This window comes from Ictidomys tridecemlineatus, chromosome 12 (assembly GCF_052094955.1).
Source record: "Ictidomys tridecemlineatus isolate mIctTri1 chromosome 12, mIctTri1.hap1, whole genome shotgun sequence".
Taxonomy (NCBI): domain Eukaryota; kingdom Metazoa; phylum Chordata; class Mammalia; order Rodentia; family Sciuridae; genus Ictidomys; species Ictidomys tridecemlineatus.
Genome location: NC_135488.1, coordinates 118,842,148 through 118,870,029, shown reverse-complemented (window position 1 = coordinate 118,870,029; position 27,882 = coordinate 118,842,148). Strand labels below are relative to the sequence as shown.

The 27,882-nt window shown below is 57.6% G+C and overlaps 2 protein-coding genes across 3 annotated transcripts in view; one reads left to right on the top strand and one right to left on the bottom strand.

Moving 5' to 3' along the window:
* The window catches only part of Trappc12 (trafficking protein particle complex subunit 12), a 61,015-nt gene extending 55,317 nt beyond the window's left edge, over positions 1-5,698 (top strand). The window contains exons 9-12 of the mRNA XM_005327334.5: positions 3,147-3,245; positions 4,162-4,262; positions 4,821-4,908; positions 5,147-5,698. Of these exons, the coding sequence (XP_005327391.3) occupies positions 3,147-3,245; positions 4,162-4,262; positions 4,821-4,908; positions 5,147-5,389 (531 nt within the window). The 3' untranslated portion in view covers positions 5,390-5,698. The remainder of the gene's footprint in view (positions 1-3,146; positions 3,246-4,161; positions 4,263-4,820; positions 4,909-5,146) is intronic.
* A 10,212-nt stretch (positions 5,699-15,910) lies between these two features.
* Positions 15,911-27,649, bottom strand: Adi1 (acireductone dioxygenase 1). Of its 2 annotated transcripts, XM_078029748.1 has the most exons (5): positions 27,422-27,649; positions 23,059-23,178; positions 20,070-20,177; positions 17,673-17,852; positions 15,911-16,488 (listed from the first exon to the last, which is right to left on the bottom strand). In XM_078029748.1, the coding sequence occupies exons 1-5, from the start codon at positions 27,539-27,541 to the stop codon at positions 16,369-16,371; spliced, it is 648 nt and encodes a 215-aa protein (XP_077885874.1). In that variant the 5' UTR covers positions 27,542-27,649; the 3' UTR covers positions 15,911-16,368. The 2 variants fall into 2 exon arrangements, with proteins under 2 accessions (XP_077885874.1, XP_077885875.1); XM_078029749.1 differs by lacking the exon at positions 20,070-20,177 and having other exon boundaries at positions 27,422-27,645.
* Positions 27,650-27,882: the final 233 nt, after the last annotated feature.

The window sequence follows — 27,882 nt, the reverse complement described above, 5'->3', positions numbered from 1 at the left end:
AAGGAGTGAAAAATGTTACAATTAAGGCCCATCCAGCATGCGCAGTCTGTTGCCATCTAGTGAGCGTGCTCGGTATTGCAGCAGTGGGGGTCTGGTGTCATTAAATTCCGTGCATGGGCTAACAATGAGTTATTTAATCAGCCATTTAATTATTTTAAATAGCATTTCTGTTATGGTGAAGTAAATATCAATTTAACTTCTTAATGATGAGAAACCTATCTGTATGTTCCAACCCCAGATATCTGCATACTGTGCTGTAAGGGCACATATGACACGCCCATATAACCAAGCCAGGGAAACCCCACAGTACTCAGTTCGTAAATGTCACTTCTTCTCCCTAAGCCTGTTTATGGTGCTCGGATGGAACCAGGGCCTTGAACATGCGACAGGCACTCTCCCATCAACCTATTTTACTTTGAGACAAGGTCTTGCTAAGTTTCCCAGGCTGGCCTGGGGGGGGGCCTGCTGTTCTGCTTGGTAGCCTTGAGGCCCCTGTGCTGGCAGGCCACACAGGGGCACCAGCTCACTGCCCAGCCTCTCTGGGTGCCTCCCAAGTCTACCTCCCTCCAGGTGCCCCCACTCCCCCTGTCCTGGCTTCTCACCTGTGGAAAGAACATGAATGCGTTCCTTGCCCACACTCAGCTGTGACCCAAAGTATCCCTGGTCCGGAGTGCCCAAAGAGTCACTGTGGAAACTGTGCAGAGTCAGTTTGTCCCTGGATGAAGTGTCCGTGTTCCTCTCAAAGCCAGAGTGTGCCATCAGGGCTGAGTGGGCTCTCTGTGGAGCTCGCGTCAGCCAGGCCCCTCAGGGGGCTCTGTTCCCCCACCTGGGGAATGAGCGGTTTGACTGAGAACAGTGAGCTCAGGGCAGCTCTCCTGCACAGCTCCACGACCCCGTTTAGCCCACACTGACTCTGGGAGAAGTCATCCTGGTGGCGCTCACTGCCGGCCCTCCACGCCGGGGTGCTAGTGCTCTCACAGTGGCCATCTTGGCAGAACACAGGTGAAGCATGGCACAGCCCAGGACACTCGGAGGCCATACTGACCTGAGTGTGCCTCTTATTCACTGGAAACCTAAGGTAAGGGTGTCAGATCAGAGAGGACACCTCCCAGCAGCACAGAGGCCCCGGGGCTGAGGTAAGGGACGTCAGATCAGAGTGGACACCTCCCAGCAGCACAGAAGCCCTGGGCCACAGCCTTCCCAGGAGTGGCAGAGACAGGCTTCTGGAGCCTCCCTGTCTGCCACCTGGCCTTTACCAGCCCCAAGATGGTGTGTCCCTCCTCAGCCTTGGCCTCAGCCCTCCCTAGGCCTGAGGAGCTGCTCACAGATCCACCTCTGTGGGGTCTCACCCTCTCACTCCCACTTAGAAGCGAGTCAGTCCAGCCACAGGCAGCAGCAGGCAAGGAGATGTCCTGCTGAGCAAGCCCGGGGCAAGGCCTGTAGCCCCACAACTCGAGAGGCTGAAGCAGGAGGATGGCAAGTTGAAGGCCAGCCTGGACAAAGTAGTGAGACCCTGTCTCTATCAAAATAGCAAGTGCTGTGGGAGCGGAGAGGGAGGCGTGTGCTGTCTGGCTCCTCGCGAGCATCTGGCCTGGAGTAAAATTAGTTTTAATGAGCTGCCAGGAAGGTACCAGCCTGGAGAGGCTCTGTTTTCTTCCTGCCAAACTGGAACTTGACTTGTCGTCTGTCTTTCTTTATAACATCCCAATTAGCAAACTAGCAACTCCAGTCCCAGTTTGAGGGAATGGAAAATGTAGAAGAATATAAAATAAAAGTACCTTCTGGGGCTTACAGTGAGTCAGCCAGGAGGCGAGTCTGTGGGTGGCCACCCTGCTGCCCACAGGAGGGAGTTCAGCACAGGCTGCCACTTGGGCTCAGCTGCTCCTACTGCACACCCGGGGGGGGGGGGGGGGGGGGCAGTCCTCTGTGTCCCCTGTGACTGACAGCCCCGCCCAAGACCAGCCAACACCTGGAGGCGCACTCCGCCACTCTCACAGGTCAATGGCAGACAGGCCCTGCCTGGAGGAAGGACCGCGGCAGGGGCAGGGTGCCTGTTTCTCAAGACGCACAGACTCAAGAGGCACGAAGGCTGAGGTCCTGTGCAGAGTGTAGATGCCAAACATGGTGGCCACAAGGCCTCTCTCAGGGCCCCTGTGCAGTGTCTACAACAGCAGGAGCTTCCTGGGTGCTGCGGAGAGCAGGTGGCACTCAGGTGTCCCGCTGTGGAAAAACGACATGGAATGTCAGGCTTGCCCTCCTTGCAAAGTTGACTTGTGAGTTGTTTATTTGACTGTAGGGATTTTGCCTCAATTTCTTTTTTTAAAACATTTTTATTCTTTATTTTAATTAGTTATACATGATAGTAGAATGCATCTATGCACTTTCATGTGTCCTACATAAATGGGATATAATTTCCCATGTTTCTGAGTGTACATGTCGTAGAGTCACATTAGTTATGCAGTCATGTGGATACATAAAGCACAACCTCTGTTTCATTCTTCCACCCTTCCTATCCCACATCCGCTCCCGCGCCCTCCCATCACTCCCCTCTACCTAATCTATGGTAACGCTATTCTCTACTGCCCCAGCCTTATTGTGAATTAGCATCACATGTTAGAGCTAACACATTTGGCCTTTGGTTTTTTGGGATTGACTTATTTCTCTTAGCATGATATTCTCCAACTCCACCCATTTACCAGCAAATGCCTTAATCTCATTCTTCTTTAAAGCTGAGTAACATTCCATTGAGTGTAGATACCACATTTTCTTTTTCCATTCATCTATTGAAGGACACCTAGGTTGGTTCCATAGTCTAGCTATTGTGAATTGAGCTGCTATAAACACTGATGTTTGCCTCAATTTCTAGTATGGGAAATATGGATTGTGTTTGGGGAATGGTGATGCTGGTCCACTCTGTAGTCTGTGGGAGAGAAAGTCAGAGATGAGCTGTTCCCTGGAAGGCAGGAGAGGGACACTGACCCTGTGCCCCTGAGTGACAAAAGAACATGCAACTGACTCAGCTCAGAGCCCCACTTCAGAGCTGCGTGTCCTCACTCCACATGTGTGTTATGGGTAGTTGTGCTCTTCCTGATGTGCAGACAGAGTGGTGTCTGTAGCTCACACTGAGCTTTCGGGTCTCTCCACAGGACTACGTGCTGGCTGTGGATGCATACCGCATGGTCATCAAGTATTACCCAGAGCAGGAGCCACAGCTGCTGAGTGGCATCGGCCGCATCCTCCTGCAGGTACCTGTGCTCCCAGGGGCTCCAGGGCAGAGCCAGGCTGCCCCGCCCAAGCAGGGCCTCATTCGCAGCAAGTCTGTCAATACAAGGAATGGTTCAAAATTAGCTCTGATTGGTGTGGCCATTGCAGCGGTTCTGACTTGACTGTGAAGCCACTGCCTTAGACGTGGGGAAGGAGGGGTGCTCAGAGTGAGTTGGCAGGAATTTTCACCAGAGACATTGAAGTGGAGAATGTGAGGAACCGTCCCGTTGCGATTAGTATTGAACAAACCAGAAGAAATCTTCCAGCTCAGCTCTCCAGAGCCATCCTACTGGTGCTCTGTGTTCTCAGGACAGATCAAAAGACGTGCCTAGCAGTGTTAGAGGGCAAGAGCAAGAGGTGGTGAGGATAGAGAGCAAGAACAAGAGGAGGCAGTCAGGGTAGAGGGTAAGAGCAAGAAGCAGTCAGGGCAGAGGGCAAGAGCAAGAGGCGGTCAGGGAAGAGGACAGCACGGGGGCTGGGGTGCCAGGGGGTTCCAGAGTTAGATCCAGCAGGGTTGACTCTGCTGTTTTAGACAAGGATCCCAGTTGACAGACACAGGAAAGCCAGTGCAAGGCTCTGTCCTAAGGCATGTGGCACTGGGTCAGTACTCAGGGCTCACAGGCAGCCTCAGCCATGGCAGATTCTTGAAAGAGCCTCACAGAAGCCAGCCTCGGACACACATGGCCTCAGTCCCCACAGCGTGTGGCTACTGTGTTCAAACCCCACATCAAGGCAACGCCTGCATTTCTGCAGTCTAGAACGGCTTTATGTCAGCCCTTCTGGAGGAAGTGGAAGAAGCATGGCGTGGCCTACAGGCTCTTTGGCCTGTGTTGTGTATGTGGGGTTAGCTTTAATAGCTCTAATTTGTCCACTAACAAGATGGTTTTGTCTAAGCAGATTGGAGACATAAAAACAGCTGAAAAGTATTTTCAAGATGTTGAGAAAGTAACACAGAAACTGGATGGACTGCAGGGTAAAATAATGGTTTTAATGAACAGGTAAATGATTTACACCGAGGATGTGTGTGTCAGCTTCCCTGCGAGCCTCTCTCCCCAGTGAATGCGTCCCTCTCCAGCTCCACCCGGAGCTGAGGCCCAGAGTCCCGGCCTGGAGGCATACTGGTGTCTTCTAGAATGGCAGCCATAAAAACGAAGTGTTTTCTTCAAAGTACTGCTCGTGTGGCCCTGTTTCCACACTGTCCCTGGCACACCCACCGTGGGAACCTGTCCTAGTCCCTAAGAACCATTTTCATGAGTGAAATGTGGCAGCTTTGGGTGCGTGTGTTCATTAGGATGAACCTGCAGCCAGTAAAAGGCATACGGGAAGTCAGAAGTGGACATGGGGCAGGGCAGGGGCTAGTTTTCTCAGCAGGTTTCTAGGTTCAGTTACAGCTGGGAGCTGTGGTTGCTAGCCAGCACGTGCAGTGTGGTCCACGGCCGGGAGGGCACAGCCTCCGTCTGAGCAGGGGCTCCCTAAAGAGCAGGTGCTCCTGTCCCCTGGTGCATGTCTGAGGCCATCGTGTGGGGGCTCCCTGCTTCCCTGTGCTTGTGTTACAGAGCCTTCCTTTACCTCGGCCAGAACAACTTTGCGGAAGCCCATAGATTCTTCACAGAGATTTTGAGGATGGAACCCACAAATGCAGTGGTAAGAATCCCAAGAACAGACCTAGGACACACAGAGCCTCAGGTCTTGGGGACTAAGAAGTGGGCATCCTGGCAAACCCAGGCCCTCGACTCTGTGGGACTGTTGGCACCGGGCAGCTGCAGAGGGCCCTGGGCCCTGGGTGGTGTGAAGCAAGGGTCTAGGCTCTGCCAGGGCCCAAGGTAGCAGTGGGAGCCGATGGCGGGTGACCTGCTGCCTCTGCATGTCTCCTGTCCCTCAGGCCAACAACAATGCGGCTGTGTGTCTGCTTTACCTGGGCAAACTCAAGGATTCCCTGCGGCAGCTGGAGGCTATGGTCCAGCAGGACCCCAAGCACTACCTGCATGAGAGCGTGCTCTTCAACCTGACCACCATGTATGAGCTGGAGTCCTCGCGGAGCGTGCAGAAGAAGCAGAGCCTGCTCGAGGCCGTTGCGGGCAAGGAAGGGGACAGCTTCAACACACAGTGCCTCAAGCTGGCCTAGGCCCACCAGGGCAGGGTGTCCTGGCCCACACCAGTGACCTCTGTGCACTGTGAACACCGGGCACACGTGCTGCTGCCACTCTGCCAGGCTCAGTGCCGCCTTGCGCTGGAGCCAGGGCCACCGTCAGACCAGAGCGCCGCGCCATTGGCCGACCTCCAGCCCCACAGTGCTGTGTGCCCACAAGGGGCCCGGCTTCCTCCTGGAGGCTGCCCTCTTCAGTCACTCGTTGTAAGCCTCCCAGAGAAGAGCTGGAAGGTGTGATGGCAGCTGTTCTCATGGGAGGGTTGAATAAATCAGGGTCCAGATGCAGCAGCTCCAGTCCCCTGTCTGCCTCGGCCCTCCCGCAGGCTTCACCCCACCCCCCGCCAGCCGGCGGGTCTTGGCTACCTTGTGTTTGGTAACGCAGTGGCTACCTTTGGGAGGGGTGGGTAAGGAGCCCAGGTGCAGACTCAGGCAGACGGGCAGAGCTCTCAGGACCAGGCCCCGGGCACCCTGCACTTGGGCCTCAGAGCCAGGATCTGTTCCTTAGACTCCCAACTGAAGAACTTGAAATTCTACACTTCACCAACCGACTTCCTCTAAGTGTCTAGTTTCTAATACACTTTAAAATAGAATAACTTAAATACTCTGATTTAAACATTTACTGCACAAAACAATGTTTCTATTCACAGTACAGTGGAAAGATGCAGTCTCTGCCAGGCACCCAGTCCCAAGGTGTTGGTTCAAATGGATTAATTACACATTCAAATAAGAGAAGGGCTGGGCTAGGGCTCAGCAGTGGTGAAGCGCATGCTCGCTCGCCTAGCACATGCGAGACACTGGGTTCGATCCTCAGCACCTCATATAAATAAAATAAAGGTACTGTGGTCCACATACAACTAAAAAAGTATTTTTAAAAAGTTCAAGAGGAAGACAAGAGAATCATTGAACACAGGTGTGGCCTGAAAATTTTTCTCTATAATAAGAGGAAAAACAAGCCAGTGCACCTGTCCTCCCAACCACTCAGGAAGCCAAGGCAGGAGCATCACTTGAGCCCCGAAGGTCAAGTCCAGCTTAGGCACAGGCGAGACCCTGTCTTTGTTTCTAAGAAGCCCAAAGGCCTTCCCCGTGAAGTTTTCCTTCAGTCTGGCTTCGGATGAGAGATGGCGCTTCTCTTCCCCGAGTCTGGGAATCTCCTGGGGTCACAGAACCACGTGGTGGAAGCAGATGGATGGGACAGGCTCCCACTAGACGCGAGCCAAGCAGCAGGGGGAAGGTCAAGGTTCCGTCCATCAAGCCGCCTCCCTGTGAGCAGAGGCACTCGGGTCATAGCAGCCGCTGCCTCCGATGTCGGGCTATCAGGCCTTCCCCCCCGAGCGCTCCCATATGACCGAGTCCTGGGTCAGTCCACATTCCCCCAAGAGGAAGGGTTAGCTCGGGGACCTCAACTGGGAGTCCCTGGGCCAGCAGCAGCAGTGGCCCCAGAGACTTCCCAGAAAGGAACATTCTCCCCCAAGGCTTCCAGCATGTGGACCTGGGCCTGGCTGCGCTCCAGGTCCGCCGCCCCCAGGCTCCCGGTGTTGTGCAAGCTGGGAACCCTGTCACTGCCGTGCAGGTGAGGCAGTCTGGCATGTGCTCAAAATGGAGAGCTGATGGCAAGTGTCTGTTACGGGTGGAGTACTCCAGTGCAGGCCCAGCCGCTGTCCACACTGCCTGAGGGCCACAGCCTTGGGATGGCCTGGGGGCCTCCTCTCCCACTCCCAGCCAGCTCTCTGTGTTCCCCCAGTCACACCTGCCTGTCCTCTGTGGGGCTGGAAGCCTTTGTGACCCCACAGCTGGCATCCTGGGGTCCACACCACTGTGCCACTCCACTGCTGTGTGCTCAGCCTCCCTCTCAGCAGCGTCCCAGCATCCCCCCGGAGCTTCCCAGCCCTCTGGGTGCCTCCCACCCCTGCCGTCCTCAGGCCTTGCCCTGGACTAAAGGAACGACTTGGGGCCTTGCACGGGGGCTCAGGGCTAGACCAGCAGGCCGCTCTCTCGAGGGGCCTCAGAGGTACAGAGGCTGTGCTAGGTGCCTTTGCTGCCACCAGGGACAGAAGAGGGTCATCACTGGTACAGACAGAAGAATTCTGTCCCACTGGGTTGAGCCAGGCAGGGAAGCTGAGCACCAGGGTTCCCAGCCCCAGTCCTGGGCACCACAGGGTCAGAACAAACACACCAGGGGCCACGGATGTCCAGGAAAAGACACACTGACGTCTCCAGGCAGGGCAAAGACAGTGTGGGCCCAGTCCAAGTGTGGGCGCTCAGGCCCGCTCCAGGACCCGGGTGGGCGAAGACCTGGGCTCCCAGCGCTTTCCTTACTGGCTTGTGCAAGTCTTTGGGAGAGGGGTGGGCACACCGAGGTTTCCCCCAGGATCCCCCATCCTGGTGAAGTGGGCCCAAGCCCTGGCCTGATTTGAGTGGTGGTGGAACTGGCCCAGGGGCAGAAGTGTGACGGGGCCTCCACCCAGCTCTGCCAGACACCACTGCAGAGGACAGCGCCGAGGGCTCCTTGAGCGCATTCCATTTGAACAGTACCCATGATGTCCAGGGGGAGGCAAGGTGGGAGCATTGCAAGTTCAAGACCCTGCCTCAAAATAAAAAGGGCTGGGATGTAGCTCAGTGGTAGAGCAGCCTGGGTTCCCAACAAGCCAAAAAAAGAAAAGAAACATGCGGAGCATGCTCGGAGAGCGTTTCTAGGCAGGTGCCATGGTCCGAGAAGCCTGTTGTGGATCGCTTCTCCCGTGATCAGGGGGAGAAACGAGGCATGCTGAACAGGCGAGTCACCATTTGTCACCAGTGACGGTAACAGTAGTGGTTGGTGGGAAACAGCTGCTTGTACTGCTGGGTGGTGAGGGCTGGGCTTCTTGGGACAGTGGACTCCCCTTCTGTGTGTGCATGAGTGTGTGCTGAGCCGTGTGAGGCTTGGCCACAGCTCCCCCAGCACCGTGTCTGTTCTTGCTCCTTTCCTTGAAGGTCCTGTACTGGGTGGAGCGTGTGCCCTGGAGAGAGCAGTAGGGTGAGGAGGGTGTGAGGCCCTCGAGGGGGCTTCCAGGGCTGACAGGGGAGGAGGTGCCCACGCAGCACCTGTAACGGAGGGACATCAAGACCCTGAGTAGCACAGATCATGGCCGCGCGCTCAGGACCACCTTCTTACGCTGCACTACAGCCTCCGTCTGCAGCCTGCCCCCGCAAGTGGGAAGGTCTGCCTTGTCTGTTCCTGTCGCTGAGTGTGCCCATGAAGCTCTGGAGTGAAAGTCCCACTCTGCAGTGCCCTGGCACAGGAGTGTGCAGCTGGGACCACGGACCAGCTGGGAAGTCCTGCTGGGTGAGTCCCACAGCCCCACTAAGCTGTCCCTCCTGTGGGGCAGAGGCGGTGGGTCACAGCTTCCCGACTGGCCCCCTCATCCCCACCCCTGCCTCCCCTGAGGCCATGCCCCCTCAGCTCGCATTCCTCCCCAGCTCCCCATCAGAGAGGGCCGTCGAGCTCCCGGCTGCCCCCCAGTCTCAGGCCTGTGAAATCTGTCCCTTGCCATCCGTCTGACTCCTGCCACCGCCACCCCCGACTCTGTTCCAGTCATCAGCCCTGTCTGCCAGGCAGGTCTGCATTTGCTCTTCCTATCCCTGGAAAGCTATCCACCTAGTGTCGTGAACCAAACTGTCCCCACAAAACTCGTGTATTGAAGCCCAACTGCCACATGAGTGTATTTGAGTAGAAGGGCTTTTAAGAGGTGACCAATGTTAATGAGGACACAAGGTGCCCATGACCTGGGCACAGCCCTGCTAAGCCCCATTTCCGGAGGACTGACCTGTGCTGGGAGGACTGTAGCTACGCCCCACACCCCAATTCCTTGGGTGCACCCAGCTGAGACCCCTTCTGTAGCACCTGGCCTAAGCTGGAAGGCAGAGGGATGCACCCCCTCACCAGGCCCCGCCCAGCTGAGCCCCATCCTGCAGCCTGTGCTGGAAGACTGCAGGGTCTCACTGCAGCGCTCAGGGCAGGTGCACACGTCACACATTCCTCCTAGATGAACAGGCAGTGCCCCTGTGTCCTTTAGCTCCAGGTGGTGCATAGGATGACAGCACAGGACATCTCAAAAGAGAGCCAGGAGCCGGGAGGCAGGGAGCTGAGTGGACACAGGCATCTTGGCCAGCGTGGGCTGCAGTAACCAACACAGCAACAGGGTGGCTTCAACCCCGGAGCACACGCTCTCAAGTTCTGCAGGCTGAAGTCTGAGGCAGACTGGGCTGGGCTCTCCTCAGCCCTTCCTGGCCGACAGAGGGCGCCCTCTTACTGTGCCCTCAGTGGAGTCTCCTGTGTGCGCACATCACTGGCGGCCCCCCCTCGTCAGCCACAGTCCCACAGGGTTGGGGTCCCGCCCTGCCCCACTGGCAGGTCTTCCAGCAAGCTAGGTGCTCCGGAGTGGGGGCTCAGCCAGGCGACACCAAGGTGGAAGGGGTGCAGGACGTCCACCACTTGGCCTCCTACCAGCATATGCTCTCCAAGGCTGGGAGAGAAAACAGCATGTGCGTTTCTGGAACATGATGGGGCAAGAGGAACCAGTAAAACGGTGAAAGCTGGGGATGGTTTTGTTGATCACTTACTACGTGTTCCTAAGAGAAGTCTGTGCAGTACTAAAGCCATCCTGTCGAGGGATTTTTACAATATGGAAAAACTCAGTTTTAAAACTCCTGCGCACTGATGCAGACAGGACTGTGATGCAAGAATGTACCCAAGGTGCAGAGGGGCCAGTGGGGGCAGAAGTGCACCAAGGAGATGTGGCACGGCCTGCTGGCTGGGCATGCGGACAGCCAACTCGGCCAGGAGCAGGTTGGTGCGACAGGCAGGGCTCAGGTGTGTAAGGTGGATCCACACCGTGCAGCGTGGTGGCCACACCCGTCAGTAAGTCTTTCCTTCTGCACATTGACGTCTAGAGGCACTTAACGCCAGGCCCAGGGCTTGGCGGCCACCTGGTGGGCAGTGGGCCTTGGCCCTTCCCTCCACTCCCTGCAGGGCCACAGGACACACCCATGCTCCATGGTGTACAGCCCGGCTCCCAGGCCACACCTGGCCAGCCTCTGCCAGCTCCCTGAAGTGCCACACGGCCAGGACCTGCGCACCAGCACCCACAGGGAAACGCAGCAGACCAGCCTCTGCCATCCCGGGGTGGCCTTGCACCCGAATCCTGCCCCATCCCGTGGCAGTCTGCAGTGAGTGCAGGTCACTGTGTCACCGAGTGACAACCATTCTGAGTTCACAACACCAGTGCCACATGATGAGTGAGGGTATGCATGGGGACCCTCACCACCATTGCTGCAGGTGGACACTGTCCTGTGACAAGCCAGGGTTATCGCAGGTCACCCTCATGCCACAGCTGCAGGTGGACACTGTCTGGGCCTCTCATTTCCTACATGGTCACGCTTTCCCCTCCTTATTCAGGGTGGTGGTGGATCCTCCGTGAGCCAGGCTGCTGAGACCGTGGTGGCTGAACTCTGAAATTCGCACCCAAGCTCTGGGCCGTTTACAGCTTCAAGGAAAGCAGAGCAGCCTCTGCCCCGCTGCACTGGAAGGGAGAGCAGGCCCAGCTCAAGTCCTGATGCTCTGACCCACGCTGTCCTTTAATACAGGACTGGCTGGGTGTGGGTCACGCCTGTAGTCAGAGCCGCACAGGAGGCTGAAGTAGGAGGTCACCAGTTCCAGACCAGCCTGGTAACTTAGCGAGACTTTAGAAGCAAACCTACAAGGACTGGGTGAGCTCAGTGTTGAACACCCTGGGTTCCATCCCCGGCAGGGCAAAAACCTACACAACACCACATCCCTGAAACACCCGCTCCAATCACAGGAACCCGCCCAAGTCAGGAGTCCAGCAAGTGCAGACCCAGACCCGGTGTCCAGATACCGTCTGGAAGGACGCTGACCCCCTCCGGTGCGCCACAGGCAGGCAGACTGGCGCCCTCTGTGGGAGCTGCCTCTGGCAGCACAACTGCGCCCACCACGTTAGTCACACGCAGAAAAAGCAAACTTTCAGTGCTGCTGCTTCTGCAGCTGGGTCCTCAGCCCACTCCCCGCGGGAGGGGGAGGGACGGCAGAGCAGAGCACTGGGGAGGGGTGTGCTTTGCAACCAGCGGCCAGGGCCGAGTCCTGAGGCGTCAGAGTGCAGCTTCCCAGCCACTCCCACTGGGCTCCCGGGAGCGAGCGTTCTCCACAACCTCAGGTCCAATCCCTCACCTCCAGGTGTCTTCCCTGGCTCTCGGCCACCTGTCCCACGGTCCTGGCCTGCCTGGCTGTGATCTAGGCAGGACCTGACCATCTGGTGTGTGAGCAGCCACGCTTCAGGGTCTGACACCCAAGCGCAGCTGAGCTGGCCTCCGAGTTATGAGGACCGGATTCCCACTGCCTTCTGAAAAGCTGGACAGACCTGAAGAAGGAATGGGGGATATTTATCTAGTTATTTTAAGGATGAGGGGAAGAATGAAGACCAACTGCAGGAAAACCTGACGGTGTCCACTCTCAACCCAACAAGGGCACCGAGGCCTTGCTTGTCCCTATAGGAGAAGCACAGTGGCAAGGTTAAAGGTCCTGTCCTGCCCAGGAGCCCACTGTGTATCTGCTTCTGCTCTGTACTGGGTGCCTGTGGGGCATGCAGATGACTCCCAAGGTGACTCGCGCTGCAGCCACTGTACCCAGCTGCACTCCCAGCCTGGTGCCAGCTCTCCAGAGGCAAATGCTCAGTGAATGAACAGCCACAAAGGGACCTGACCAGGGAATGAGGGGAGAACAACCTGAGGCATCTGGGAAGGCTGGTGGGCAGGGCCAAGCACCTGGGCTGGGCTCGGGGCTTCCATGGGTGGCCTCAACAGTGTCACACACCTGGACCTCTCCCTGATACCATGGTGACAAATGGCTCTCTTCTGTCCCAGAAAGTGCCATGGGCCTAAGTCCTCACTCTGGATTCAGAAAGTGCAGGGCAATCAGGGCACACACCACCGCTCCAAGAGCCCCTTCCAGCAGGGTCCTCGGCTGTCTCCAGGCCAAGGAGCAGGGCCATGGCACCCCGTGGGACTTGGCAGGCAAAGAGGTGGGTGCAGAGCAGCACCTCAGTGGAGTCCCCGCCGAGCGCTGGGTCCCTCTGACAGGCAGACGGCCATGGCTGCCTCTCACTTTCTACCTTTGGTGGTTTTTCCTGGAGACGCTCTAAACCCCGCTGCAGGCCTCAAGGATGATGAGCCCTCGGGGCCGAGCACAGCACCAGGCCAAACGTTCTGCTCCCTCCATCCTCCTGACAGCTCTAGAACAGTGGATGTTTAAACGTCCTGGAATTAAGTTTTCCTTGTGTAAATCATAAAACTAAGTGAGCTTTCTAAAACATGACACACTTCCAATAGAAAGCAGATTTTAAAAAAAAGACTTTTCAAGATCATATCTGAACTTAATATTCTAAATCTGCACGGCAAGAAACAGATTCATCAGACATGCACCTGCCCACCCACACACCCACCCTCCCACCCTCAGTGGCCCCTACCCACCACCCAAGTCATACTGAATCCCACCACACGCCAGGCTCTGGGAAATGTGCAAAACCCTGATCCTGGCAAATTACTCCCAGTCCCACTGTCGCCTGTCCATCACAGGTGATGAGTTTTGCCTTCAGGTTGCGTCAGAGCGCCAGTCTACAGGACAGAGCTCTGCACTTTGCAAACCACCGGGTGAGCCTTGTATAAGCTAAAGGGCTTCACTTCAGTCGTCAAAGTCATATTTTTAGAATGAAATGTCGGCTGGGGTGCAGCTCAGTGGCAGAGTGCATGCTCAGCACATGAGGCCCTGGGTTTAATAAGAACCCAAAGCAAAGAAAATGAAAAATGTCTGGTGCTGTAGACTTTGCCATGTAATTAGGAAAAAACAGCCCCACCCACAGAAGTAGGTCACCTCCCTGGAGAGGCACTGGGATTCCAAGGTGACTGATCACCTGCCTCCTGGGAGAAGGTAGGAGGCCACAGACGGCCACATGCCCTGCACACTATCCCTGGTCCTCAGCCCCAGGACACTGTCCAGAGCTCACAGACAGCAGTGTGGGGACAGGTGGACGGCTGCCAGAGCAGGGCAGGGCACCACCACCTACCTGGGACAAGTGTGCTTCCTGCAGGCCAGCAGCCTGCCAGGACTCAGGCTGGCACTGCCCAGCACAGGTCTGCAATTCTACTGTCAGAAAGCTGCAATCCACACCGTCCTGAGAGGACCGACTACTTCTGAGAAAGCTGAAACGCTATCTGGCTCACAGACTTTTGGACTTAAAAAAGATTATTTCCTCCAAGTCCAAGGAATAGCCAGTTGGGCTAAAGACGGGTGGGCTCCACAGGGGCCAGGAGGAGAGCAGTGCTGGTGGGCACAGGGGCCAGCGTGGGAGCCCCGAGAGCGTTTGTGAATCCCACCAGAAGCCACATGACTGATCACAAGCGGGACGTGAGCGGTGCACCTGGACACAGTGAGCGCCTCCGTTTGCCCAGATCCACACTTTTATTTTAAAGATCTTTAATGCAAGTTCTGAATTTGGCGGCTGTGGGTCCGTGGGTGTGCAGTGCCTAGACTGCAGCTCTCTCCGGCTCCCACCCTTGCTCCGGCTTCCAAGACCCCCACCTCCGCTCCACAGCTGCAAGAGGCCTGTGCGACCTTCTGGGAGCGGGGAGTTGGGCTTCACAGTGACAGGGAGTGCTTCCCTGCTCCTTTATGTTGTTTTTGCCTTTGTCAGGGGCTGGGATGGACCCTGGGGCCTCAGGCAGCACGCAGGCAAGCGCTCCACCACGAGTCTCACTCGGTTGCTGAGGCTACCCTCCACTTGCCATCCTCCTGACTCAGCCTCCTAAGTTGTGACCAGTGTGTGCTACCAGCCTGGGTTACTGTCATTTTTAATGAGCTCCCACAGTGACAATCACTGAGGCATCTGGCTGAGTCGACCATGTGTCCACAGCAGCAGCTTCTTGGGACAGCAGAATACCTGCTACTTCGTCTCCAGCTTCTATTCTGACCAATAAGGAGGAAGAAGCGGACAGCAAGGAGTGAAGAGCAGAGAGATGGGACGTCCTGCTCACTTTGCAAGGGCAGGCCAGGCGAGGCAGCGGCGGACGGCAGAGACAAAGGGCTGGGAAGGCAGGGCTTCCCAGAGGCAAGGTGCACTTGCCCAGCACCTGGGCTTCCCAGACAGCACTGCAGGGCCCACTGCCGCCGCCCTGCCCAGCCGGCCTGCGCACTCCTCTAAAATGCAAAGAGACCTGCCCAAGGCCACACCCTGAGCACAGCCCAGGCACAAACGCTGCGTACCTTCCAACAGGTGCACTGACCAACACCTGTCCAGATGCGCCCTGCTCAGCAAGCCTGGTGTCCTTCCAGAGGGGCAGCCTCGCATGAGACAACCAGCAGTGGCTCCACTGGGACTTGGGGCTGGGTCTCAGGAACACCGCCAGCCACGCGGAGGCAACTCGAGCTGCAGGTGCGTTTCGTGGCACCTGAGAGGGGGTGTGAAGGAACCAGAGACAGCCTGCTGCAAGACAGCTTCAGAGGAGACCCAGACACTGAGCTCGGCGAGACAGCGACTCCCTGCTTCGGGAGGCTTCAGCCGAGTGCTCTGAACGTCCCGCTGGGCTCAGTGGTGGAGCCTGCAGTCCGGCTCCTTGGGAGGCTGAGGCAGGAGGCGCGTGTGAGCACGGGAGTTCGAGGCCAGCCTGGGCCACACCGCGAGGTGCCTCTCGGGGGAAAGACAAGCAGCAGCATCTGAGCTGCACACAGGGCTGCACTGAAGAAGCAGGAACGCAGGAAGCCAGTCGGAGACCCTTACCCGAGACTCTACTTCCACAGATTCTGGAACACTCCCTGGCGTGGCTGGCATGGGCAGGGAGGGGCAGGGAGGACGGGCACCTCCTGGCTGGTGAGACTGCCCAGAACCCCTGACTGAGGGCGTGTCACACAGCTGTAGCCTGCCCGAGTGCACTGTGACAACGCAGACACAGGGGAAAGTGAGATGTGACCAGGCTCACGGGGCCGCTGGCTCCTAGGGCTGGCAGAAGTCTGCCACCCGCCTCCGTCCTCCCGAAGCCTGAGGAGCCACAGAGGACAGGAGGAAAACATGTCCCATGTACGATGACCATTAGAAATCCATCCACAGAAACAGCTCCAGCAGACCAGCTCTGGTTCTGGCCACGGAAACCCAGCTACAGCTCGAGCGAGCCCCACACCAGGTGCAGGTGATGAAGGGTGATGGGCACGAAGTCCGCCTCCAGTTAAAACAGGAGCTCAGGATGAGCCACCATGTTCCAACCACAGGGAGACTGCGGGGTCTCCGTGATCGGGATCTCAGAGCTGGCGGAACCTAGAAGCCTCACACTGGAAAACACCAACACGGTCAGTCTGTGAGCTAACCACACACACCCAGCGCCTCACAGCGAATTCAAATGCACGCTCATGAGCCAGGCAAACCCACAGGCACTCAGAGGCAACTCCAAGCCCCTGCGTGAGGTCAAGGCACTTTATTCCCAACAGGAGGGGACACAGGCAGCCCAAGGCACACCAGCCAGAGCTCTTCCCAGCCCATGTGCCCCGGGCGGACAGCGCCTCGCCTCCCTCCGGCTGCCTGTCTCTAGGACTGCTCCTGTGCACAGCACTCAGGCTGACCGGTGTCAGCTGACCAGGGGCAGCGACCCCCCAGGAGCTGACTCCTGTGTTCTGTCACGGATGACTGCGCTGCCCGCCAGACTCTTGCACATAGCAGGATCGATCAGAGGGAATCGGGGGCTCTCAACTTCATTCATGTCCACGAGAAATCGATTCCCAGCTCCATTCATTATAAGTACTCTGATCAGGTGTCTGCAAAGGAAGGACAGCTGTCGTCCACTGCATGAAAGCAAAGCGAGGAGGTGGCTCTCAGGGCGCTGCACAGAGCCTGCAGGCGAGCTGCTCCGGGTGCGGTGCGCTAGGCCGTCTGGGCCAGGAACCTCACGTACTGCTCCCGGGCGGGGAAATGGTCGGCCGGCCGGTTGTATGCTGTCCACACTGGTTCTCCCACAAACAGCCGCATGGCCTTCACGTAGTTCTGGGGACAGACAGACACCACATCTCATTTGACCCATCGCCTCTCACATATTCCCACGTTAACAAGACGCCCTCACAGCTGTCCTACTGCTGCTCGATGCTCATCCCACCCTGGACCCTCTGCCTAAGTGGCCACCCTATGCAGAAGGCTCCCGTGGTCGTGGGTGGAAGCCTCTGCAGCTGAAGCCTGGAAACAGACCAGTGGTGGACACTAGCACCATCCCTTGCTCTCTGCCCCATGGACACAGCCTCCCCACGAGTCAGCACTGGGGCCCCATGCTGCTGGCTGGGCAGAGGACAGCTGGCACCACCCATCCAAACTGGAACATGCCCGCCTGCTAACGCAGGGCGCACGGTTAGAGGTGTGCGCGGCAGGTGAACTCACTTCAGTGCAACTACACCTGTGCGGTGTCACTCGGGATAGCACTCCTCAGAGAATCAAAGGTGGAAACAATCACACGCCCTCCACAGAGGCCACCCACTCAGTGAAATGAACCAGTGGGTAAACGCACAGGGCTCGTCCAGCCGCGGAGCATGTGCAGCCAAGAGTGCAAACAAACATGCGGGTGGAGGACCACCCTCCCCGGTGCGTCAGCGGAACAGAGCACACGCAGAACCGGGCAGAGAAGGGAAAAGGACCCCGACCCCATTCACTGGAATACGTAGAAAACCTCTAAAAAGGCACTTTGAGATGTGACGCAGCCATCCTCAGGGAGGGGACTTGGGAACTGGGACCAGGGCACAGGCGGAGACTCTCTGGTTTCCTAACTCAGAACTTCAAGCTGTATGCACTTATTATCTGTTAAAGACTATGCTAGCCCTCAGGCCTAGCCCAGATCACACCCGCGCAGGGTGCTCATTTCTACACCCGGCAACAGGACGCTGCATCTCCACTGTTAACATCCAAAACCACAGGAGTCCCACCCTGCGGGTGCCTCCCGGCCACCGGCCCTACACAACGAGAAAGGGCACTGGAATCCCTCTGCGCTCTGTGGGCGGCCCACACACGGCCCCAGGCAGGCCGCTGCCTTGCCCCTGAGCGTGAGCTGCCAGGTCGTGAGCTGCGCCACCCACGCTCCCTCATCAGTCTCAGTGGCACGGCCGGCAGGAGCGCACTGTCGGGGGCACCCGGCCAGCTCCAACGTCCAGCGCAGGCAGACGCAGACTGAGGTTAGCAGATCCTACCTTCTCGTCCAGCGTGAAGCGGTGATAGATGCCGGCGGGAAGAGTGATCATGTCTCCCTTCTCCATGGAAATGCGGATCCACTGGTCCTCCCTGTCCCGGACGTCAAAGTACCCGCTGCCCTCCAGGATGTAGCGGATCTCCTCGTCCAGGTGCAGGTGCTCCTGGTAGAACACCTTGATCTAGGCAGAGACAGAGTCGCTCAGTCTGCTGGGCACGAACCTGAGCACACGCGGCCCCCACCTGCACGGCTAGAACCCCGGTGACGGGAAACCAGCCACGCAGGCTAAGGAGGGCCAGGAGGGCCAGGAGGGGCCAGGAGGGGCCAGGAGGGGGCCAGGAGGGGGCCAGGAGGGGCCAGGAGGGGGCCAGGAGGGGGCCAGGAGGGGCCAGGAGGACCAGGAGGGGGCCAGGAGGGCCAGGAGGAGCCAGGAGGGCCAGGAGGAGCCAGGAGGGGGCCAGGAGGGCCAGGAGGAGCCAGGAGGGCCAGGAGGAGCCAGGAGGGGGCCAGGAGGGCCAGGAGGAGCCAGGAGGGCCAGGAGGAGCCAGGAGGGCCAGGAGGAGCCAGGAGGAGCCAGGAGGGGGCCAGGAGGGCCAGGAGGGGCCAGGAGGGGGCCAGGAGGGGCCAGGAGGGGGCCAGGAGGGACCAGGAGGGCCAGGAGGGCCCAGGAGGGCCAGGAGGGGCCAGGAGGGGGCCAGGAGGGCCAGGAGGAGCCAGGAGGAGCCAGGAGGGGGCCAGGAGGAGCCAGGAGGGGGCCAGGAGGAGCCAGGAGGAGCCAGTAGGGGGCCAGGAGGGGGCCAGGAGGGGCCAGGAGGGGCCAGGAGGGGGCCAGGAGGGGGCCAGGAGGGGGCCAAGAGGGGGCCAGGAGGGGCCAGGAGGGGCCAGGAGGAGCCAGGAGGGGGCCAGGAGGGGGCCAGGAGGGGCCAGGAGGGGCCCAGGAAGGGGGCCAGGAGGGGGCCAGGAGGAGCCAGGAGGAGCCAGGAGGGGCCAGGAGTGGCCCAGGAAGGGGGCCAGGAGGGGCCCAGGGAGGGGGCCAGGAGGAGCCAGGAGGGCCAGGAGGGGCCAGGAGGGGGCCAGGAGGGGCCCAGGAAGGGCCAGGAGGGGCCAGGAAGGGCCAGGAGGGGCCAGGAGGGGGCCAGGAGGGGGCCAGGAGGGCCAGGAGGGCCAGGAGGAGCCAGGAGAGTCAGGAGGGACCAGGAGGGGCCAGGAGGGACCAGGAGGGGCCCAGGAGGGCCAGGAGGGACCAGGAGAGTCAGGAGGGACCAGGAGGGGCCAGGAGGGACCAGGAGGGGCCAGGAGGGACCAGGAGAGTCAGGAGGGGCCAGGAGGGGCCAGGAGGGGCCAGAAGGGGCCAGGAGGGGCCAGGAGGGACCAGGAGAGCCAGGAGGGCCAGGAGGGGGCCAGGAGGGGGCCAGGAGGGGCCCAGGAGGGGCCAGGAGAGCCAAGAGGGGCCCAGGAGGGGCCAGGAGGGCCAGGAGGGGCCAGGAAGGGCCAGGAGGGCCAGGAGGGGCCAGGAGGGGGCCAGGAGGGCCAGGAGGAGCCAGGAGGGCCAGGAGGGACCAGGAGGGGGCCAGGAGGGCCAGGAGGAGCCAGGAGGAGCCAGGAGGGGGCCAGGAGGAGCCAGGAGGGGGCCAGGAGGAGCCAGGAGGAGCCAGGAGGAGCCAGTAGGGGGCCAGGAGGGGGCCAGGAGGGGCCAGGAGGGGCCAGGAGGGGGCCAGGAGGGGGCCAGGAGGGGGCCAGGAGGGCCAGGAGGGCCAGGAGGAGCCAGGAGAGTCAGGAGGGACCAGGAGGGGCCAGGAGGGACCAGGAGGGGCCCAGGAGGGCCAGGAGGGACCAGGAGAGTCAGGAGGGACCAGGAGGGGCCAGGAGGGACCAGGAGGGGCCAGGAGGGGCCAGGAGGGCCAGGAGGGCCAGGAGGGGCCAGGAGGGGGCCAGGAGGGGCCAGGAGGGGCCAGGAGGGGCCAGAAGGGGCCAGGAGGGGCCAGGAGGGACCAGGAGAGCCAGGAGGGCCAGGAGGGGGCCAGGAGGGGGCCAGGAGGGGCCCAGGAGGGGCCAGGAGGGGCCAGGAGGGGGTCAGGAGGGGCCCAGGAGGGGCCAGGAGAGCCAGGAGGGGCCAGGAAGGGCCAGGAGGGCCAGGAGGGGCCAGGAGGGGCCAGGAAGGGCCAGGAGGGCCAGGAGGGGCCAGGAGGGGCCCAGGAGGGGCCAGGAGGGGCCAGGAGGGGCCAGGAGGGGCCAGGACACCAGCACCACAGGGTCTGACATCAACACCACACTCACATCAGCACCACCTCAAAACAAGAGTCCCGAGTGCAAACTCAAAATCAGCACAAGGGAATGTGAGGAAAACCTCAAACTCTGATGAAAGAAATCAAGGAAGAAGTAAAAGGAGTGGAGAGACCTCCATGCTCATGGGTGGGAAGGCCCAGTGTCCCAAGACGGCGCTCTCCCCAGCAGTCGACAGGCCCGGGCCAGCTGTTTTGCAGATGTTAGCACACTGATTCCAAAGCTAAGTGGAGAGACACAAGAGCAACAATAACTAGGACAAGCCTGGAGGAATGGACCGCAGGTGCACCCAACCTCAAGACTTCCTAGAGAAAGCCATGGTGACCGCCCAGGGGTCAACGGAAGGAGACGGCTCTAAGTGACGCCATCACCTTCTACATAACCGGTAGGCGGAGTGGAAGGGAAAGAGGCAGACAAAGCTTGGAATAAAGAAGGCCAACAATTTCCCCAAGTGAACTGCGGACACCAAACCACAGACATCAGGAAACTGAGCGGCCAGCAGGGGAGCCCAGCGCCCACCCGAGGCACAGCCCACCACAACTGCGGACAACCAACAGACAGAGCAAACGTGAAAGGACCAGAGGAAAGTGCACCGACCTAGAGACGCAGGAGGAGAAGAACCACGCCAGCCTCTCCCAGAAACCACGCAGGACGGAAGGAAGGCGCCCACCCAGCCTGAAAAGGGAGGGCAGCCCAGAGGGAGAGCACCTTCCTCCTTGTCTTGTCTTTCTTCCCCAGGGACTGGACCCTTTTCTATTTTTTATTTTTTAATATTTTTTAGTTGTAGATGGACACAGTACCTTTTCCTGTGGTGCTGACGATGACCCAGGGCCTTACAGGTGCGCGGCGGGTGCTCTACCCCTGAGCACAGCCCCAGCCTCTCTATTTTTTATTTTGAGAGGGTCGGCTAAGCTGTGGAGTCTGGCCTTAAATTTGGCCCAAGTGTCTGGGATCACAGGTGTGTGCCACCACACCCAGTTCCAGCACCAAAAAAAGTGAAGGAGAACTTTTTCAGACAAACAAAAACTGAGGGAATTTGTCACCAGGAGACCTGCTTAGCAAGAAATACTAAAGATGTTCTTCAAACCAAAAAGAAAATCACGTAAGTCTGAAACTCAGATCCATGAAAGAGAGGAAATAAAGATAAAATGAATGTTTAATTTTCATTATTCTTCAATGATCTAGTATTTAACTTCTCTGAGCCATGGGAATGACAGGAGGAAAAATCTGGGCCCCTCGGTCCAGGGTAAACATGTCTCACAAACCCTAAGAATTATAAAATTAGAATTATAAAAAATTATAAATAGAATTATAAAAAATAGTTAAAACCAGACAAAGCAGGAAAAAAGTGGGAATATTTAAAAAGTACAACTAGAAAACAATTACAGATATTTCAATTATATTAACAACCAGTTTTAATGTGGGTTGTCCAAGTACAACCAATTAGAAGACAAACTGTTTGAATGACTACTAAAAAAAATAATTCTATGTTAAAGCCGGGCATGGTGGTGCATGCCTATATCCTAGCAACTCAGGAGGCTGAAGCAGGAGGATCGCAAGTTGGAAGCCAGCCTCGGCAACTTGGCAAGACCCTTAGCAACTTAATAAAACTCTGTCTCTGTCTCAACATGAAAAATAAAAAGGGTTAAGCATGTAGCTCAGTGGGCTTCAAGAGCCCTGGGCTTCATCCCCAGAACCAAAAACAAAATCATACATCGTCTACAGGGTTGCAAGTAAAGGGAAGGAGAGGTGCTCCTGTCAACACGCTCCCCAGAAAGCAGGTCATCGCGTCACCAGGGAGAGGCGGCCTTTCTCCCAGAGGACACGACCATCCCGGCATGCACGCATCCTAAGCGTCACACCCACAAGGTCAACACTAAAGGAACCGGAGGCGAGACAGATGAGTCCACCCCAGCCGGCACTTCAGCAGCCCACCATCAGGAACAGCAGACCACAGGCGGGACACCAGCAAGGACGCGCTGGCCCCACAGCACCATCAGCTGCCCGGCTATAAGGGGCCTTCAGAGACAACGTCACCAACACAGAGACCACATTCTGGGCCAGAAAACATATTTCAAAGTCACAAAACCTCAAGTCACACAAAGTACATCCCCTACCTACATGGAATCAAATTAGAAACAGAAGAATGTCTTTAGAAAAATCCCCAAATAACTGGAAACTGATACATGTCTTTAAAAGTTAAAACACAGCCAGGCAGGGAAACACATGCCCCGTCGTCCCAGCTCTCGGAGGCCGAGACAGAGGGGCACAAGTTCAAGGCCAGCCTCAGTAACTTGGCAAGACTATCTCAAAATAAAAAGGGATTGGACGTAGCTCAGTGGCAGAGCAACCCTGAGTTCAATCCCTAGCACCAAAAAAAAAAGAGAGAACAAAAAATCCCTCATGAGTCAAAGTCAAAGTCAGAAAGGAAATTTTTACTGAGTAAAAATTAAATCAAAACGTATCAAAATGTGTTTGATACCACTAGAGTCACCTTGTGGGTTAGCCTGCACTAAACACCTGCATTAAACAGCAGAAGAGGGCTGGGGCTGGGGCTCAGTGGTGGAGCACGTGCCTCGCTTGGGAGGCCCTGGTTCGATCCTCAGCACCATATAGAAGTAAACAGAAGGTACTGTGTCCATACACAACTATTTAAATTTTTTTAAATAAAAAAGAAGAAAAGATTCAAGCCAGTGACCTCAGCTTCCACCTCCAGACATTAGAAAAAAAGAAGAGCAAACTAAACCCAAAGTCCACAGAAGGAGGCAAAGGTCAGGAAGGAATCGATGAAGCAGAAACAGAAACCGGGAGGAAATCCATGAGCCCAGGGTTATTCGCGAGGTCAGCGAGAGCCTAAGCCTGCGCAGGCCCAGGACGGCCAAGCAGGGCACAGCTCCACGGTGGACAGCCCTGGGCACTCCCAAGGCCCCAGAGCCTTGGCCTCTGGACCGCCCAAGCTAACAGAGAGCGGGGTTCACAGCTGCAGCGTCCCACAAAGTGCAGCCCCGCGAGGGCAGCCTCCCTGCTCAGCCCACCAGCCCCTAAGTTAGGCCGTTCAGAGGAACGGGGAGAAAGCCCGAGTCTCGCAGGAGCAGCGCCCTTACCTTCTCCTCGTAGTTGGGAAGCTTATCTTTGCATATGGTGATGATGTCCATCCAGGAGTAGTTTCTCTCCCTCCGGATCTTTTCCAATTCCGGATCATTCTCATATTTGTCAGCATCCAGCTAACAAGTTTAGACAACAAAAAGGAGTCATGTTAATAGGAGGTAGAAACACTCTCTTCCCAGACTGTGGTTGTGCCCCGACCGCACACTATTGCAAACTAGAACCATCTAACCTCCAGCTGCCTGCGCGGTACACAAGACCACTCACCACTCGGGTCCCTACTACACCTGTGTTCACCACGCGGGTCCCTACTACACCTGTGTTCACCACGCGGGTCCCTACTACACCTGTGTTCACCACGCGGGTCCCTACTACACCTGTGTTCACCACTCGGGTCCCTACTACACCTGTGTTCACCACGCGGGTCCCTACTACACCTGTGTTCACCACGCGGGTCCCTACTACACCTGTGTTCACCACGCGGGTCCCTACTACACCTGTGTTCACACTCGGGTCCCTACTACACCTGTGTTCACCACTCGGGTCCCTACTACACCTGTGTTCACCACGCGGGTCCCTACTACACCTGTGTTCACCACTCGGGTCCCTACTACACCTGTGTTCACCACGCGGGTCCCTACTACACCTGTGTTCACCACGCGGGTCCCTACTACACCTGTGTTCACACTCGGGTCCCTACTACACCTGTGTTCACCACTCGGGTCCCTACTACACCTGTGTTCACCACGCGGGTCCCTACTACACCTGTGTTCACCACGCGGGTCCCTACTACACCTGTGTTCACCACGCGGGTCCCTACTACACCTGTGTTCACCACGCGGGTCCCTACTACACCTGTGTTCACACTCGGGTCCCTACTACACCTGTGTTCACCACTCGGGTCCCTACTACACCTGTGTTCACCACGCGGGTCCCTACTACACCTGTGTTCACCACGCGGGTCCCTACTACACCTGTGTTCACCACGCGGGTCCCTACTACACCTGTGTTCACCACGCGGGTCCCTACTACACCTGTGTTCACCACGCGGGTCCCTACTACACCTGTGTTCACCACGCGGGTCCCTACTACACCTGTGTTCACACTCGGGTCCCTACTACACCTGTGTTCACCACTCGGGTCCCTACTACACCTGTGTTCACCACGCGGGTCCCTACTACACCTGTGTTCACCACGCGGGTCCCTACTACACCTGTGTTCACCACGCGGGTCCCTACTACACCTGTGTTCACCACGCGGGTCCCTACTACACCTGTGTTCACCACGCGGGTCCCTACTACACCTGTGTTCACCACGCGGGTCCCTACTACACCTGTGTTCACACTCGGGTCCCTACTACACCTGTGTTCACCACTCGGGTCCCTACTACACCTGTGTTCACCACGCGGGTCCCTACTACACCTGTGTTCACACTCGGGTCCCTACTACACCTGTGTTCACCACGCGGGTCCCTACTACACCTGTGTTCACCACGCGGGTCCCTACTACACCTGTGTTCACCACTCGGGTCCCTACTACACCTGTGTTCACCACGCGGGTCCCTACTACACCTGTGTTCACCACTCGGGTCCCTACTACACCTGTGTTCACACTCGGGTCCCTACTACACCTGTGTTCACCACGCGGGTCCCTACTACACCTGTGTTCACCACGCGGGTCCCTACTACACCTGTGTTCACCACTCGGGTCCCTACTACACCTGTGTTCACACTCGGGTCCCTACTACACCTGTGTTCACCACTCGGGTCCCTACTACACCTGTGTTCACACGCGGGTCCCTACTACACCTGTGTTCACCACGCGGGTCCCTACTACACCTGTGTTCACACTCGGGTCCCTACTAAAACCTGACAAAATTACAGGGGGCACTGTTTTTGGTTTTTGGTTTGTTTGGTTGATTGGCTGGTTTTTTAGGAGGGCTGGCTTTGAATTGGTGATCCTCCAGCCTCAGCTTCTCAAGTTGCTGGGATTATAGGCAGGTGCCACCATGCGCGGCAGGGGTCCCATTGCTTTGAATCCAGCTCTGCATCCGGCAACAGGCCAGACAAAACCAACAGAGCCACCAATGTTAAATGCTATATAATCAAACAAAATGAGAGAGGTCCCCAGACAGACCTGTTTTTCCTGGAAACATTAGACACCAGTCTCCTGGTCAGCTGATAAGAAGCCACATTCTGCTTTCACCCCCACAAAAGGAACTTGACATTAACCAATAGCTTATTCTCCTCTTGCTGTCTCTTGTTCCCACCTTATGAAGCTCACCCTTCTACCAATACCCAGGGAGTACTCGTTCTGCACTCCTCTTGCCCTTGGGGTGCTGGTACAGACACCTACACACATGCCCGGTTCTTTACATAAAACAGCGCAGGACGGGCACATAACCTACACCCATCCTCCTTCGTACTTTAAATCATCTCTGGATACCTAACAGGATGCAAGTGCTACATAAATACTTGTTCTACTGTATTCTGAAGGGATGATAAGGCTGCGCAGATTCAGGGCAGATGCAATTTTGTTATTATTGTCAATCAGCAGTTGATTGACTGTCTGGTGCACAATGTAAAGACACAGAGGCTGACTGTATTTCACAGAATGCAGACTGCCCGGCCTCATAAATCTTGAGCAAAAGCCAATTAGTTCTTCAACAAACTTTGCAGTGCATGGTGGCATATACCTGTAACCCCAGAAACTGCAGAGACTAAGGCAGGAGAATCATAAGTTTTAAACTGGCCTCAGAAATTCAGCAAGAACCTGTCTCAAGATAAAAACTAAAAAAGGTCTGGGGATGTGGTTCAGCATCCCCACTACTGAGAAAATAAAGATCTTTAACTAATTTCACTTTGGGATGCCACTGGTCCATCTCAGTCACTAGGAAAGCACAGGACAGTGCACCAGGCACGGGTAGCCCGTGGTAAGCAAGGACCTTCCGCAGCCCTGGGGTCCTCCTCTGGGCTGCAGAAAGAAGACATCCTGGCTGACCCAGGGAACAAGCCAAGAGACACCCTTTAACACAGTCCCACTCTCCAGACACGTCTGAAGTTGACCTTTACCTCATTTTTGGTTTTAACTGTCACAACAAAACTCCAGGAGTGCCGTGATCTGACCCTTGTGCTTGGGACTGGGGATAAATCAGATGTCACTCTTCGTCAAAACCTATTTTCCTATCATAACAGAGACCATAAAGCCCTTGACTGCACTGAAGACGGTACCTTCCAGAGGTCAGAACTCAGCTATGGTCCACAAAAGACAAGTCCAGTCTAGAATTAACCTATTCAGCCTTTAAGGGAAAGATAGCTGGGCCTGGCTCCATAAGTCAGAAGGTCTCACTGAGTTGCTTAGCACCTGGCATTGCTGAGGCTGGCTTTGAACTCTTGATCCTCCTGTCTCAACCTCCAGGAGCCGGATTACAGGCACCGGATTACAGGCACTGCATGCACCACTGCACGCACCACTGCACCTGGCTAGCTGCCTGCTTTTGGCTGGCATTAAGTCACTAATTCTGGCCAGGCATGGCATTACATGCCAGTAATACCTGTGACTTGGGAGGTTGAGGCAGGAGGATCCCAAGTTTGAGGTCAGCCTCAGCAAATTAGCAAAGCCCTATTTCAAAATAAAACATTAAGTGTTGAGAATGTGGCTCAGTGGTGGAGCACTCCTGGGTTCAACCCCCATACTGGAGGCCTGGCCTTTCTCAGCTCTCATGTAGGTTGCACGTCTAAGGATCAGGTCACAGCCATGACGGCCTGTTCCTTGCCACCCACCTCAAGGCCACTCGTGTTGAAACCAGGGACCTTTCACCTGCGTCCAGACAACACCATCCTCAGATCTTGCCAATACCATTTTCTGAACCTGCATCCAAGAAGACGCCCCAAGATCAACTGCATACACTGACCACGCTTACTGTGTCTCCAGTCCCCCTTCACCCTTCTTCTCCCTCCCCCCCCGCCCCCCCCCCGTGCACGTCCCTAACCCTACCCTCAGGAGGCGCCCTAGGGAAGGGTGGGGGGTGTAGGCCTGGGCCCGTTTGCCGTTTTGATCACAACTGAATGCAGACTAGCGAGAGCCACAGTCACCCCCGGCGCATCCCCGTGGCCTCTCCGGGGGTGGGGAGCGGCGCCTGCCGACCCTGAACACCGGCCCGCAGCGGCGGCACCAGCTTCGCAGAGCGCACGTCCGCCGAGCGGGGTGCACCTGAACCAGGGACCCCAGCCCACGGGAGCTCCGCGGGCCCCCGCACTGCCGCCCCGGGCCTGGAGAGGCCACTCGGCTGAGCCGGGGTCCCGCCGCCCCGCGCCGTGCGAGCATGCGCAGCGCGCCCGGCCGTCGGGAGCTCCCTCGAACCTTCCAGTAGAGCACGCCGAGCCCGCGCAGCTGCTCCAGGCCCACGGCGCGGCCGGGCTCGGGGCGGTGCGGCAGCCGCGGGTCGTCCGCGGACTCGTCCATGTACCAGGCCTGCACCATGGCGACTGCGCGGCTAGCCGGGCTCTGGCGGAGGGGAGGGCGGGCGGAGGGCAGAGAACGGACAGGGAGGCGGCGGGACCAGGACCGGGGAGGAGGGCGGGGCCGGACGGGGAAGGTGGGCGGGGCCGGGCCGGGAGTGGGCGGGGCCTAGTCGGGAGGTGGGCGGGGCCAGGCCCGGGAAGGTGGGCGGGGCCGGGCCGGGGAGGGCAGAGACTGGACAGAGAGATGGGCGGGGCCGGGCCGGGGAGGTGGGCGGGACCTGGACAGGGAGGTGGGCGGGGCCGGGCCGGGCCGGGGAGGGCAGAGTCTGGACAGGAAGGAGGGCAGGGACATGGAGGTAG

What these genes read in the sequence shown, in the direction of transcription:
- Adi1 (XM_078029748.1), bottom strand. Translation starts at nt 27,541, where the DNA reads ATGGTGCAGGCCTGGTACATGGACGAGTCCGCGGACGACCCGCGGCTG. An exon ending in TCGGCGTGCTCTACTGGAAG is followed by an intron (nt 23,179 to 27,421) that starts GTTCGAGGGAGC and finishes TAAACTTGTTAG; the next exon opens with CTGGATGCTGACAAATATGA. An exon ending in TTCCCAACTACGAGGAGAAG is followed by an intron (nt 20,178 to 23,058) that starts GTAAGGGCGCTG and finishes CTCTCCACTTAG; the next exon opens with CTTTGGAATCAGTGTGCTAA.